Source organism: Canis lupus, chromosome 24 (genome assembly GCF_003254725.2).
Source record: "Canis lupus dingo isolate Sandy chromosome 24, ASM325472v2, whole genome shotgun sequence".
Lineage (NCBI taxonomy): Eukaryota > Metazoa > Chordata > Mammalia > Carnivora > Canidae > Canis > Canis lupus.
Genome location: NC_064266.1, coordinates 23,424,725 through 23,440,545, shown reverse-complemented (window position 1 = coordinate 23,440,545; position 15,821 = coordinate 23,424,725). Strand labels below are relative to the sequence as shown.

Here is a 15,821-nt window from a genome sequence, read left to right as displayed (position 1 = left end):
AATTAACAAAACCCTTCAGACACATGATTTGTTCTGGCTCATGGTCTGACTGTAACCCTTTAAAATACTTCAAGAAATCCTCTCTCTACACATACTTGGGAATCCATTAAGGAAATCTTTATTGCTTTTAGCTATTATTTTTTGTTATATATCTTATTAAACATGCTATTAAAATATGCACCCTCAGGCTTAAGAAGGAAAAATCATGAAAAGACCATTAAAAAAAAAAAGATTTTATTTATTCATGAGAGAGAGAGACAGAGAGAGAGGGAGAAGCAGGCTCCATGCAGGGAGCCCGATGTGGGACTTAATCCCAGGACTCTAGGATCATGCCCAGAGCCGAAGGCAGGCACTAAACCACTGACCCACCCAGGGATCCCTAGACCATGCTTAACTATACCTTCACTGTTCTTTTCTAGATGTGCCAAGACCCTATACTGAAGATTCCGTATGTATTTTTGGATTTTTATCTGCCTATGGTTGGCAATGTGATTCTTATTTCATTGATTTGACTGCTTTGCTGATTTGTTAACTTACCTTAATAGAATTTAGATTTAGTTTTTCTTATTTTTGACTTATTTTTATTAGAGGTGACTTTGAATTGGAGTCTTAAAATTTAATCCTTACTTAATTTTGCTTTATTTGATTCAGCCTAATGTCTCTAACTTGTTTGGATTTGATGTGATCATTGTTTTATGATGTCAATTGACATTTCGTGTGGTTTGAGATTTTTTTGATTTTGTTTGATTCTCATTGAAAACATGATTGAATGATTTGTTTTTTTAAGATTTTATTTATTTATTCATAGAGACAGAGAGAGAGAGAGAGAGAGAGAGAGAGAAAGGCAGAGGGAAAAGCAGGCTCCATGCAGAGAGCCCGACGTGGGACTCGATCCAGGGTCTCCAGGTTCACACCCCAGGCTGCAGGCGGCACTAAACCACTGCACCACCAGGGCTGCCCTGATTGAATGACTTGTATTTACCTCTTCCACATTAGCAAACTACTACTGTGACCTGGTTTAAGACATATTTGACTCCTGCATGACCCTTACAGATTTGTCATGAGGAATCACAGGGTGGAATGTAGAAAGCAAGGTGGAGTCATTCATGTCAAGCAGGGGACTGTGTCAAGCAGGGGACTGACAAGCAACGATGCCAGCAGCTAAGGGCATTTCAGCTAAGACCAGGTATCACTGAGACCAGCACCAGCTTTTGACACACTGAGGAGTGATAACCAATAGAAACAAAGAAGGTCTGCAAAGCTTCAAGACTGATTAAATCCCTTTTAAAAAGAGAGGGTATTTGCAGCAAACTGTCAGACTCCTCAGACACTGACTTCTCTATGTCTGACCATTTCAAAAACACAGCTGCCACTAAAGGTTCTGCCTGGTTGATCTCTGGAGGAGATCAGAGATCCTTCTTGTTATGCTATGCTTGAACATAATAAGCAGTAAGTGCCAAGAGCTGCCCTAGACTGGTCGATGGCCTTAACTGCCCACTCACAGATTGAACTTCATCTTTGGTTCCTTAACTTCCTACCCCGTTCTACGTTGTTTGTTGTGTGACTTGTCTTGTGCTTTGCTTTCTGTGACCTTTAAGAAGTCAAGTTAAACACGTGGTGAGATGTTACTGAGTCTAGAATACAGAAACTGCTTTATAATTACGTTAACCTTGCTTTATGACTGAATAAAGCTGATATTGTGAAAAGGCACAATTCACGTGCGCCCCTTCATAGTAGCTCCTGACAGGTAGTTTCGTGCGTTCCCACGTTTAAAGGGATCGAGCAACATTTGTTTCCAGCGGAGAAGCCCTTGAAGGGAGTGCAGCCCTAGGGCCTGGGCCCAGGAGACAAGCATGCGCAGGACACGGGTCTTGTGTTGTGAAGGGGACGGGAGGAAGGGAGAAGGTTCTTTGGAGTCCTTTAAAGAAAGAGCCACACACCTTGGAGCAGCCTACATCTATTTAGACTTTAGCCCTGCCCAAGCCAAGCCTTCTCAAAGTCCCATCTCCTGAAAGCTCCGCCCCAACCTAAGTCACTACACCCACGCCGGTCCCAGGAAGCCATACTTTTTTTTTTTTTTTTTTTAAAGATTTTATTTATTTATTCATGATAGACATAGAGAGAAAGAGAGAGGGAGGCAGAGACACAGGCAGAGGGAGAAGCAGGCTCCACGCCGGAGCCTGACATGGGACTCGATCCCGGCACTCCAGGATCGCACCCTGGGCCAAAAGCAGGCGTCAAACCGCTGAGCCACCCAGGGATCCCCAAAGCCGTACTTCTTAGATAATCAGCCAACCCCCTGGAGGCCGCTGGGCGCGCTCAGCATCTGGGACTGAGAACGCGGCAGGTGCAGGCGCTGCGGAAGAAGCGGCACTGGCAGGAGGCGCAGGGGTCACAGCAGGCGGGCGCCGGGGACTTGCAGCTGTTGCGAGTGGCCACGCAGGGGGTGGGTGGCGGGGGCCGGGGATGAGACACGTTCTTCATCGAAGCCTTTTTCTGCAGGGAAACGCCAGGGCTGCCCAAGCCGGCCACGTCCACCCCACCTGTCCTCACGTCTGTCTCGGAACTCCTTGGGCTGTCCATGGAGGCCCCAGACCAGACATCCCCACCCGCTCCCGACTGTCCGCTGGACTTCATGACCACAGGGGACCCCAGCGGGTCCCTGCTTCTCCCAGTCATCCACCCCCTGCCTCCAAACCCATGAACACTTACTTACCTGGCTGGGCGCGGCCCACTTTTCTCCCTAGGTGATCCTACTCAGTTCTAGAGTTTTTACTACCTCTGTCTTTTCCTTTGCAGCATGTCTCCAATTTCTCATCAGTTCTGCCTTCACATTAAATCCGGATCCACCCACTTCTTCACCACTTTGCTACCCTGGGCCAGGCCACTATCTTTGGACTGCTGGCCCTCTAGCCCACTTAGAGTCCATCCTCTGTTGCACTAAACAAACGGGCCCCTCTGAAGACCTATGATGGCAACCACACTGGCTTAAAGCCCTCAGTGGATTTTCTTTGAATTTGGAATAAACCATAAACCTCACTTTAGCTCTCGAGGCCCTCTGGTTTGGCCCTGCCCACTTCTCTGAGCAGAGTTTGACCACAGTGCCTTGGTTCCGTGCACCCAACACCAGGAAATTAAGTTCCTGCTGCAGAGCCTCTGAAAGTGGCCAGCCACCTTCCTGAAACCACTCTCTGCTGTGCTCCAATGCAGGTAGCCGTTAGCCATATGAGGCTACTGCATTTTGAAGGTGTCTAGTACAACTGAAGAACTGAATCTTCAATTTTTTTTAAATTTTAATTTACATTTTAAAATAGAAACTGTGAAAAAAATTTTATTTTATTTTTAAAGATTTTATTTATTTATTCATGAGAGACACACAGAGAGAGAGAGAGGCAGAGACACAAGCTCCACCCAGGGAGCCCGATGTGGGACTGGATCCTAGGTCCCCAGGATCACACCCTGGGCTAAAGGCCAGCGCTAAACCGCTGCACCACCGGGCTACCCATGTGAAAAAGTTTTAAACAATTGTTTTTGGGGGCAGCCCCGGTGGCCCAGAGGTTTAGCACCACCTTCCGCCCAGGGTGTGATCCTGGAGACCTGGAATCAAGTCCCATGTCGGGCTCCCTGAGTGGAGCCTGCTTCTCCCTCTGCCTGTGTCCCTGCCTCTCTCTCTCTCTCTCTGTGTGTCTCTCATGAATAAATAAATAAAAATAAAATCTTAAAAAAAAAAAAACAATTGTTTTTGTTAGAACTACAGTTGACTTTAACTATTAAAAATTAGTATCGGAATTGAGATGTACTGTGAATGTAAAGATGCACCACCAAGTTTCAGACTTAGCACACACACACACAAATGTAAAATATTTCACTAACTTTTTATATTGGTTACATATTAAAATGGTAATATTTTGGATATGTTGGGTTAAATAAAATATTACTAAAGTTAATTACACATACTTTTTAAAACTTTTTTAAATATGTTTTTTAATATGGCTCGTAGGAAATTTAAATTTATATATGTGGCTCACATTGTATTTCTATTGCTGCTTGAGATACTGAATTTTTCAATATTTAAGTGTTGCTTCCTCTGGGAGGGCTTCTGAGAACACTCTTCCCTTCACTTTTACTACCATGCTTTAATTCCTTTACAATGTTTTTCATTATTTGAATTTATTTTTGAATTTATTTTTGAATTTATTTTCATTAACCTATTTATTGGTTTACTTGCTGTTTGCCTATTTCTCCCACAAGAATGTAAACTCCATGACAGTTGGGATATATCTCTCTGTTCACTTCTATACTCCCCATACCTGGTATGCAAATATATTCCTCACTATGTATTCTTATATGTCAATCATCTACTTACTCTACAGAAGGGTCTACAGAGGAGCAGAGACTCTCAAGATCACACAGTGCCAGGTCTAAGACAGGAATAATGTGTGCATTTCAACAATGCCTTAATCCAGTATTTCCCACATCGTGGGAACCTGTACCATGGTAGTATGATTTTAGGTGGTATATGAGTATTAAATGACATTAAATCACACAGTGAGAAAGCATTCTTTTCAGTTTCCTTCAACTTTAAAGGCTCGTTTGGTGCCAATATATCATTAATGCTTTCCCAAAACTTTCTAATCTGATTTTTAACACAGAGAACAAGCCTGAGATTTAGAGCATTTGCCAGGCAACCCCATCCAGCTAAAATCCACTAACAATGTTTTATTTTCATTACACTTATTCTTATAGTTACCTTCTATTTATGGCAAGTGATATTGATTTTCTATCATAGTTATATATATTTTAAGTTTTAGTTTTAAACGAATATGTTAAATAAATAAGTGAAACTCAGTTACAGCAAAAATTGTGGGGGCCCCTGGCAGGTTCTGTTGGTGGAGCATGTGACTTTTGATTTCGAGGTTGTGAGTTCAAGCCCCATACCGGGTGTGTAGATATTACTTAAAAATAAAAGCCTTCAAAAAATTTGGGAAGTGGTTCTGAAACAATTGAACTTTAGGAGACATTGCATTCAGTCAAAAGAATGAGTGATGGTGGCATTTCAGTCAGAGGGCTAGCTTGTATAAGATGCTTTTTAGCAGGTAAACTATTTTGCTCAGTGAACCTTAGCTCTCTGGGCTTCTGTGGGGGTCTGATTCAGGGCTTGAGGCCAAGAAGCCTTTAGATAGCTTTCAGCTTCTTTTGTTCATGGAAGGCTGGAAAATCTTTCATTTAGTTCCTAGCTAGAATTCCTTTTAAGTCCGGTCCCACCCCCACAATGAAAACTCACAGTCCTACCTTAGAAGATCTCTTCTTTTCCGCCTCTTTTCTGCTGATCTTTTTGGATTTCTTGTTCAGTGCTTCAAAGAGAGACAGAAGGAGCAAAGCCAGATGTTTTTGGAGGCCACGAGCTGCAGTAAAGCGGGAGGAGCGGGAAGGGGCTCCAGGAAGTCTCAGGGTGGGGGATAAGAGGGGTTGGCTGGATGAATCACAACTTGAGACTTAGGCCAACAGGTTCTTACTAGACTGGCTGCTGACCTGGAGCCAGGGACTGAAAGAAAAATGTCCTCTGAAGGAGGGCAAAGGGGAAATCCAAGAAGGCCCTGAAACATGGACTCAGTATCATGTACATGACGGGACCTGTGTTTTCTGTATTCCTATTTTTCATTTGTCAGACCTATGGAGCCAGGCACCTGATTTGAATCCTGACTCTGCCATATAACAGCTGTGTTTGCTTAGGCAACTTACTTAATATCCTTAAGCCCAGTTTTCTCATCTGCAAATAGGGTCCTGTAATGTCTGCCTTGCAGGGTTGTCTTGAGGATAAACAAGGTATGTTTATAAAGTGAGAAGTCTGGCACATCAAGGTTGATCAAAGGTGATAGTTACTTCCCGATACATCTAGAATATTATCTTTTCCTAGTGAGAGGCAAGGCAGTGAGGGATATTAGTTTTGAATTTGGATTCTGGAATTTAAAACACCCAGGTTTGAATTCTGGCCCTGCCAGTTAAGAACTGTGTGATCTCATGTTAGTCAGTTAATTTTGCTCAGCCTCAATTTCCTCAACTGTGAACTAGGAATAAAAATAGTACTCACTTCACAGTGCCCAGCACACAGAGTATATCTCTTACTATTATTTTTATCAGATGAAGTTGAACTAGAAGATGTTTAATGCCAGGCTCTAATGTGCCTGATGTTTTCCCCTGAGCAGTCATTCTCAGTCCTCAACACTGAAAGGACTAATTCATCCCACACTTGTTTATATTCTGCAGCATTTTCAAAAATTTTTACTGTTGACAGTTCTGTGATTCAATAAGTTTCAGAAATGCTATGTTATTTATTTTTTTTTTTTTTTAGAAATGCTATGTTAAACCAAATTCACAGAGGGTCTTGATTTCTGGATTTTTCCGAGCCTCTAACATGTGAAGCTGCATATTAGATTGGTGGTATGCAGGGCTTTTCCAAACCATATGAGTCAAGGAATACTTTATTCATGTAGGATTACTTTGAAGAATAAGCACAAAGGAGCTCTGACGTATGTCAGTGAATCCTGATATTAGCCTGGAGAGTAAGTTTGACATCCTGTAGCCCTTTCTCATGGGCCAGAGTCCAGAGACTAGACACCAAGTCATGCTACTCACCTACAATAGAGACAGAAGGGAAATCCAAAAGGTTCACAGAGGAGTTGCTCCTTAGGCTCCTGTCATCCTTGGGCTTTTCCTCAGCCAGGTGGCTGTAGGCAGTGAGGAAGCACAGGGAGACCAGCAGGGTGGCCAGGAGTAGGCGGAAGATATTCATCCTTGGAGGCCTGAGTGGAACAGAGAAGGCAGTCAGGCTGATGGGCCAGGGGTCTTTTTTTTTTTTTAATTTTTATTTATTTATGATAGTCACACAGAGAGAGAGAGAGGCAGAGACACAGGCAGAGGGAGAAGCAGGCTCCATGCACCGGGAGCCTGACGTGGGATTCGATCCCGGGTCTCCAGGATCGCGCCCTGGGCCAAAGACAGGCGCTAAACCGCTGCGCCACCCAGGGATCCCGCCAGGGGTCTTGATAAGAGGCTGTGCCCTCTGGCTTTCCTTGTATTTCTTTGGGGGTGGTGCTTTGACTCCATTTTATAAGTATCCCAATAGAGCTGGAGGATACCCAGGCTTGGGACAGGAAAGGGGAGCTGATGAAAGAAGAAGAGAGAAAAGGAGAGATGGGGAGAGCAAGAAAGAGAAGGAAAGAAGGGAGATTTCAGGTAAAGGATTATGGATCTGAACAAACCCTCATTGATGTTACTACTCAACGTGGGACACACACTTTCTGCTATTAATACAGGATAATAATGCTGACAGCAATGACTACCTGTGCAATTATGTTTCTCAAGAGTAATTTGTCCTTCCATTCTCTAGTGGTGAAGACTGTTCTTTGATCTGTGGTATCACTGATGACAATTCCTTCCCTTATACTCATCATCTGCTTTAAGTTACTGTTTAGGATTTAAAATGAGTTTCTGTTCAGCATGGTGGATATAAAGAATCCAGAAAGGGGAGTCAGGCCACCTGGATGTACCTGCTATTTAAGTGGCTGTGTGACCCTGGGCTCATCTGGGCCTCTGCTTTCTCATCTATAAAAAGAGAGGATAGGACTACATGACTTAGTACACATTATGAGGTGCAGAGTTGAAACTTACTAAAGATTTAATGAATGAAAGAATCTTGAGAACTTTCCTTTCTAAAATTCTATGAATCAGTGATTTCTGATTCTTGCTTCCTGGGCTTTGGAACAGGTTAAACAGTTGTACAAAGATTTTGTGAAGGCCACTTTTGTATCCTTAAGAGTTGAAGGATTTGCAAATGCATAAAAAATATGAGTGGATCTGATTAAACTCTGGAAAAGAGGGCATGGAAAGCCATGGTTAAATCCAATTGGCTGGGCAGTCCAGGTGGCTCAGGGGTTTAGCACCGCCTTCAGCTCAGGGTGTGATCCTGGAGACCCAGGATCAAGTCCCACATCAGGCTCCCTGCATGGAGCCTGCTTGTCCCTCTGCCTGTGTCTCTGCCTCTCTCTCTGTGTGTCTCTCATGAATAAAAAAAAAATAAAAAAAAAATAAATCCGATTGGCTGTGTACCTCAGGAGTCTTGTTGATATGTGTATGTGTGTGTGTGCGTACATGTGTATGTATGTATGTTGCACGAGCAAACAAGTACTAATGTATAAAGGCTCTTATTAAGGGAATATGGGAGATAACAGTATCCGGATCATCTCTGAGTATGATAAGATGAGTAGACAGTATATCAGTATAGAGTGCACACTCAGTGTGCACTGCAAACATCCCCTTAGCTATGGCACTTAGCCTGATCTCTTAATCCTCTTGGGTCAAGGCCTTGGTCCCCAAAGCAAAGGAAAGGATTGTAATTTCCCGGTGATGAGGAAGGGCTAACCACCTATTGGGACAGAGGTATAGTGAGAGATAAGAACTGAGGAAGAGGCGAAGGCAGCAGAGTTTTGTTTTTGTTTTTGTTTAAGATTTTATTTATTTATTCGTGAGACACACACACACACACACACACACAGAGAGAGAGAGAGAGGCAGAGAGAGAAGCAGGCTCCATGCAGGGATCCCGGGACTCCAGGATCACGCCCTGGGCTGAAAGCAGGCGCCAAACTGCTGAGCCACAGGGATCCCCAGAGTCTTCTTGAAAAGAGAGAACAATATTAGTTGCTGACCATACTAGCTGTTAATGAAGTACAGCCCTGATAGCCTGCTGGGGTTTTGCTAGTAGCATCAATGAGGAAAACCAGGGTTTCTGGGAAGCCAGCAAGTTGGCATTGCTGGGAACGCGATTGGGCTCTGTTGGTTGTAATAGTGGCCTCTACCAGTCCTGCCAACCACCAATTGCCAGGGATATGGGAGTTTGAGTGAAGCTCATCTTTGTGGAGAAAAAAAAGTGACCAGAGGCAAAGTAGTGTTTAGTAGAAGCTTACCATGGAGGAGCATTTCATAAAGGCCAGTGGTATTGGAGGCAGATATGCCCCTGATCAATCTTTTGGGACAAAACATATACTTGGGAAGAAAGGGAAATTAAAGGAGGGAATCTTAGCCTTGAAACTATCTGCAAACCTTTGCCCATATGCACATTTTTTTCTGGGAAGAAGGTCCATAGCTATTTCTGGATCTATAAGGGGGGCCTCTGGCCCCTAAAAAGCTCAGAGCCCCTTCTTTGCAACCTGAATGGGGCTCACCCAGAGCCACAGGCATATGAGAACAGAGGATACCGTCAATTTTTTTTTTTCTGTTTAGGCAAATAATTGAGTTCTATACTTGGGAAAGTGTGCTTGTTGGAAGGGACATATCACTCCAGCACTGGTATAAAATAAAGAAATGTAATAATGAAGCAAACCAAGGAATATAAACACTATAGTCCCATTTGTGAACAAATATCAAAACTTCCTCAAATGTAAATATGCTTACATATGCAAAGAAAAAGAGTGGAAGGTTACACATTAAAATTTTAATAATGAATACTTCTTAGGAGTGGAATTGAGTCTGGGGAGTGAGGTTGAGACATGCACTTCTTCATGTACTTCTGTATGTGAATTTTTTTTTAAAGATTTTATTTATTTATTCATGAGAGACACACACATAGAGAGGCAGAGACACAGGCAGAGGGAGAAGCAGGCTCCATGCTGGGAGCCCGACGTGGGACTCCATCCTGGATCAGACCCTGGGCTGAAGGTGGCACCAAACCACTGAGCCACCCGGGCTGCCCTGTATGTGAATTTTTCAAGAATGTTATTACATTGTAATAAAAAAAGAAAAGATGATAGAAATAAATACTAAATGCAACTTGACATAACGTCAAAGAATTTAAGGAACATGGATGAAGAGTTATGTTTGATTTGTGACAATGAGGCTATGGAATTTGTAGGGCCCTCTTCTGTCTTTGTGCCTCAGATTCAAGGTACAGTCTGCTCTCAGCACCTACTGCTCTTGTTACCAAATTTAGGGCTTTCTCATAGCATATCCTCCTTTTACCCCTTCTCTGTCCTGGAAAGCTCTCAAAGCCTTTTACCCTTCTAGTTCATCAGCTACTGTTTTGATATGGGAGAGGTAATGCACAATTTTTGTTATGGTTTTGTTTCTCAGCCAAATGAGCTATACCAAATACTGAAGTTCAGAGCCAGGGGAGAAATATCTGTCATTCGTCATTATCTAGATTCCCCACACCAAATGTTCAGTGGTTGCATAGGGATCCTACCATCCCACATATCTTTGACCCATCTGAGCAACAGACAATATGTATCCATGACAGGTGCCTGGCTGTGCTGAACTTAGGAGGCTCCATTAGGGTTATAGGCTCATTCCTTAAGGTTCCCTTAGGCTTATCAGTGATGGCAATTTATGATATATCAATATGTTTTACCTACTTAGCTTTGTCCTAGAATAGCCAATCAAGCAACAAATATTTTTTAATACCATGGGAGCTTTCTTCCTATGACAGTTGTGTTACAGGATTAGGCATACCTCTGAGAAGGGCAAGAGAAGGAGAAGCAAAGAAAGAAGGGTGAAGAGAACTTTGGGACATGGTTTCAAGAGAGCAGATTTTGCTGAGGGTAGGGATGGGACACCAAAAGGGAGGAAGGGACTAATGGAAAGGACCTGAAGAAAGTCACTTAAGGGACTGAGCCTAACATTCCAAGGGATCCTCTTTAATCAACCTCATCCATAACACGTAGGGAAAACATTAGAAAGACAAAGCCAAAGGATCATGAGGAATTCACCAATCTCATAATTAGTTCTTGCTCTATCTTTGGTTAACCCAGTCCCAGAGGTTCAGCATCCCTGCTGAACTGCCAACCAAATCTACCCTAAGCCAAGCCACCCACACTGTTGCCTAGACAACTGTGAATGTCTCTTAATTGACATCCTGCCTCCTTTCTTGTCCTGTTTCATCTGTTCCCCCAAATAGTAGCCAGAGTGATTGGGGACAGGATGGGGGGGGCATGATTCAAATCACACATCACCCCCTGCTTCCTTTAACAGCTTCCTTTAACAGCTTTTATTTTGAAATAAAATCAAAATTTCCTGCAAAGCCCTGTTACTCTCTCTGGATTCATCTGATAGAGTCTTCTGTTTAATCACTGTATTCTAGATGTTATCGTACTCCTTTCTGTTCCTAGAACATGCTAAACTGTTTCCTATCTCAGAGACTTTACACTTGTCATTCTCTTAACCCTAAATGTTCATTCCTTGGCTTTGAACTTGATTCCCTCAGTATTTCACCAGGCTGGATCATTGGCAAGTTTTAGACCTTTGTACATCACCTCTTTCTTTGACCACTTTATCTGAAAGCATCCTTTCTCCAGTTTCTGTCTATCCTATCATCCATTTCTTTCATAGCTCTTACAAATGACCAATTATCTATGTTTATCTTCATAATGGCTTTCCTTTGTTTGTAGAATTTATTTATTTATTTATTTATTTTAAAGATTTTATTTATTTATTCATGAGAGACACACACACAGAGAGGCAGAGACATAGGCAGAGAGAGAAGCAGGCTCCCTGCGGTAAGCCCAATGTGGGACTAGATCCTGGGACTCCAGGGTCATACCCTGGGCCGAAGGGAGACACTCAACCTCTGAGCCATCCAGGCATCCCTCGTTTGTAGAATTTAATCTCCCAGAGCATAGGGACTTTGTTGTCATATTGATTTTGCTAAGCAATGCCTGGCACACAGTAGACATTCAATAAATATTTGGTGAATGACTGAGTGAATGAATGGGTAGCAAAGAAAAACAACAACAAAAAATCTTTAGATTTGCTGGTCCCTTCAGGCCAACAGGACAAGAACAGGTTACAAGTCAAATCTGATTGTGATTCAATGTCTTTTCCTTGGCCTTTGTTCTATCATACTGGGGCTTAGACAACTCTTAGGTTTCATCAGTATCCCTTATTTGAGTGCTAGGCTAGGACTCTGGCTTTTCTTAATATTTTTGATCTTGTGCTTGACCAAAAAAGGTAAAAGAGACCATTTACTTTGTGGATAAAAGTGCCTGGAAAGGGGGCCAAGATGGTGATATAAGAATCTTAGGACCTTAGAATTGGAAGAGACTTTAGGGATCTTGTCCAAGGAACTTAAGCCTGGCTATGCATTAGAATTATCAGGGGAGTTTTTGCCACCATGCCCACAATACTGTGTTAATAAGAGATAATTTATTTACACACAATACAATGCACAAATTTTAAGTATCCAACTTGATGAATTTTAACTTATATATACATTATGTAACTACTACTCAGATCAAGGTATATAATACTTCTTTCATTCCTGAAAGTTCCCTCATGCCTCCTTCTAGTCAAAACCTATTTTTACCCCTCAGAGGGTAATCTCTATTCTCACTCCAACCACCACAGATCAATTTTTCTGGTTTTTGTACTCATATAAATAGAACCATATTGAATGAAATCTTTTGTGTGGGACTTATTTCTTCTTTTGCTCAACATATTTTTGAGGTTGCATGCATAAGTAGTTTCTCCCTCCCCCACCTCCCCCTTCTTCTTCGCTGATTAGTATTTCACTGTAAATATATCACATTCATTTATCCATTCTCTTGGTGAGGCTTTACAATAAGTAAACCCAAATCTTGTCCAACCTCACTGAATCTGAATCTCCAGGAATGGAGACTGGGAGACATATTTTTAATAAGCTTTCAGGCGATTGTGATGTACAGCCATGTAATACAAATTTTATTGATCACTTTGGTTCTACAGATAAGAAAACTGAGGTTGAGAGTAGGAAAGGGGTTCTCTAAGTAGACACTTGAACTAGTAAGAGGCAAGACTAGAACTTCTTTCACTGTGTTACTCTTTCCACTGCAAGACAACTGAAACTGCTAATTAGTGACAAAGGCAAGGATGTGAACCATAATAGCTTCCATTTATTGAATACCAGGTATATGCCAAATTCTGCTTTAGGCACATTATATACATTTAATCCTCTTAATAAACTATACATCATAGCTGAGGAATCTGAAACCCAGACTAGCCCAAAGGACAGAAATCGTGAGTACACAGAGAGACATCAATCCCAAGTCTGCCTGACCTGAGTCACACAAGAAGGTTGGAACCTTTTCCTAATGTGGAAAGGAGGAATACTACAAACTTGTTGGTTTGGGGGCCTGCCATCCTGGCCCAGTCCAGCTTGCTATACTAGAAATAAATAAAACCAAACAAAACAGCATTTACCCTGCTTTTCAAGCCCTGCTTTTAGAGCTCCTTCAGTTTTGTATACTCAGTGCTCCATCAGTGAAAGTTGTTGACTGCCAGATTAATTAAAAATGTTTCAGCCAGGGACACCTGGGTGGCTCAGTGGTTGAGTGTCTGCCTTTGGTTCAGAGTGTGATCCCGGAATCCCAGGATCAAGTCCTGCATCAGGCTCCCCAGAGGGAGCCTGCTTCCCCCTCTGCCCATGTCTCTCTGTATCTCCCCTGAATAAATAAAATCGTAAAAAAAAAAAAAAAAAAAAAGTGTTCCAGCTAAGGAGAGGGTGATTTGTTTGCTTAGCCATTTGCTCTTCCTCCTCTACTGACAAGTCTCCCCACAGGAGTGGAGACTACAAATGCAGCCAGTGAGCCTGTCAGGGATACGTCACCACATCTGGGAAGCAAGTTTCCCAAAGCAGGGAGGGCCTTCACTCTTTCACCAGGGAGTAAACTGACGCTAGCAGTCAGGAACTGGAATGAGTCAGAGACATATCTGCTAGTTGAGATGCTGAACCTGGAGTTCTAAGAGTCTGGCAAGCTCTGTTTTTCAATAATGAGGGAGTCTGGGAAGTATAAGGGAAGGGCCAGGGGAAGAGAGTAGAGACTTCTCTTTTGTAGCTGTTGGGATTGAAGGAGCAGAATGGGAAAGGATGGGGAAGGAGAGAAGAAAGCTTGTGGATATTGAAAAAGACTCTCCGACCAAACTTTAGACTTCTCTGAGGCCTCTCAACTAGGCCTCAATATTAGTCCTTCATCCTGTCTTTGGTCTGCCTAGTGTAATTTTAGCAAGAATCCTGTTGACTTAGTGAGAATCTCCTCATCCTTGATATCTGATCAAGTTCTTCATCCCACACCTTTGATGTATATGGCTACCTTTAGCAAGAATCTTGTTAGGTCTGGCTAGCAAGAATTCCCCCTATCCGTGATATGTCTTTTTAGTCATTTTCCATCCACTAACCCTCACTATGCTCTTTGGCTATACATCCCCAACTATCTTTGCTGTATTAGGATTTGAGCCTGATCTTCATCCCTTACTGCAATATCCTTATTGAAACAGTCTTGAATAAAGTTTTATCATTTTAACAAGCATCAGAATAATTTTTAAACAATATCAAAAACAATTTGACCTCTTGGGCTGCTTTTATACATACAAATTTGACTACTATGACTGAATTGACTAGTCTAATTTTTATGCCTAACAGAGGCTAAACTGAATAATATTCTTTTTTTTTTAAATTTTTATTTATTTATGATAGTCACACAGAGAGAGAGAGAGGCAGAGACATTGGCAGAGGGAGAAGCAGGCTCCATGCACCGGGAGCCCGACGTGGGATTCAATCCCAGGTCTCCAGGATCGCGCCCTGGGCCAAAGGCAGGCGCTAAACCGCTGTGCCACCCAGGGATCCCCTGAATAATATTCTAATGGTGGTTTTGGTCTTAGGTAGAGACAGCCTGCCTCAGGACTCTATTTCTGAGATCAAAACCATGTGGCAGGCCCAGGATCTGCCTAAAGGGCCCTGAGTCAGAATTTGAGAGAAGGCTTAATTAAGGCTGTGTTTCTCCTCAAGAAGCAAAAAGACACAAATCATCCAGGCTGTTGCTTGTCAGCGTGAAATACGTCTCCATGTCCTACTGAAACAGAGGTCAGAGTCCAGGCTTCCCAGATAGTCATTCCTACAGTGTACAAGGAATACAATGCTTATAGGAGCTGCTAAAATGATTACTTTGATTCCCTGACATCATTCCCTTCAGCCTGATTTAATGCTCTTCACTCAACAAAGATATTAGTGGGGACTTCATTGGTTTTGTTTTGTCCGCCAGAAACCACTTCTCTCCCATTTCTTTGCTCCAGACAATGCTGTTTTCTGCTTTTCCAAATTTCTTTGACTTGGGTGTGTTCTATAATCATTAAGCATGGCCTAAAGCTAGGCTGATGGTCTGCTACAGCTCTCAACAACTTTACAGCAGACGGAAGGGAAGAGGCTTTGATGTCAAATGAAATTTTCTGCAGAAAACGATCAAGGCAGAACCAAGGAAATACAGCTGAACAAATCTTTTTTTTTTTTTTTTTTAAGATTTTATTTATTTATTCATGAGAGACAGGCAGAGACATAGGCAGAGGGAGAAGCAGGCTCCACACAGGGAGCCCGATGTGGGACTCAATCCCAGGACTCCAGGATCGGGCCCTTGGCCAAAGGTGGCGCTAAACCGCTGAGCCACTGGGGCTGCCCTGAACAAATCTTTTTTTATATATAAAAGATTTATTTGAGAGAGAGAGAGAGAGAGAGAGAGAACGTGCACATGTGCAGGCACAAGCAGAGAGAGGGGCAAAGGGGGAGGGAGATGGAGAGAGTCTCAAGCAGATCCTATGCTGAGTGCAGAGCCCCATGTGGGTTTCGAACTTATGACTCTGAGATGATGACCTGAGCTGAAATCAAGAGTTGGACACTTAATCAACTGAGCCACTCAGGTGCCCCAGAGCCGAACAAATCTTAAGACTATGTATGAATTAGTTCCAAGGGAAAGTAGAAAAAGTTTTGAAACAGATGCTCATGCAAGTGTTTCTGGAGTGGGTCAA

General features: G+C 42.7%; 1 protein-coding gene and 1 long non-coding RNA gene across 5 annotated transcripts in view; both read right to left on the bottom strand.

Annotated features, from left to right (window-relative positions):
* Positions 1–15,821, bottom strand: part of LOC112673834 (uncharacterized) — a 167,689-nt gene that overhangs the window by 60,846 nt on the left and 91,022 nt on the right. The gene's annotated exons all lie outside the window — the stretch shown is intronic.
* LOC112673836 (agouti signaling protein) overlaps positions 2,086–15,821 on the bottom strand; it is a 39,600-nt gene continuing 25,864 nt past the window's right edge. For 2 of the 3 annotated variants that reach the window (XM_035705982.2, XM_025469776.3), the window contains exons 2-4: positions 6,637–6,803; positions 5,293–5,354; positions 2,086–2,496 (exon numbers count right to left, since the gene is read on the bottom strand). In XM_035705982.2, coding sequence (XP_035561875.1) covers positions 2,320–2,496; positions 5,293–5,354; positions 6,637–6,793 — 396 coding nt within the window. In that variant the 5' untranslated portion in view covers positions 6,794–6,803 and the 3' untranslated portion in view covers positions 2,086–2,319. The remainder of the gene's footprint in view (positions 2,497–5,292; positions 5,355–6,636; positions 6,804–15,821) is intronic. The other variant, XM_025469773.3, reaches the window with a different exon arrangement.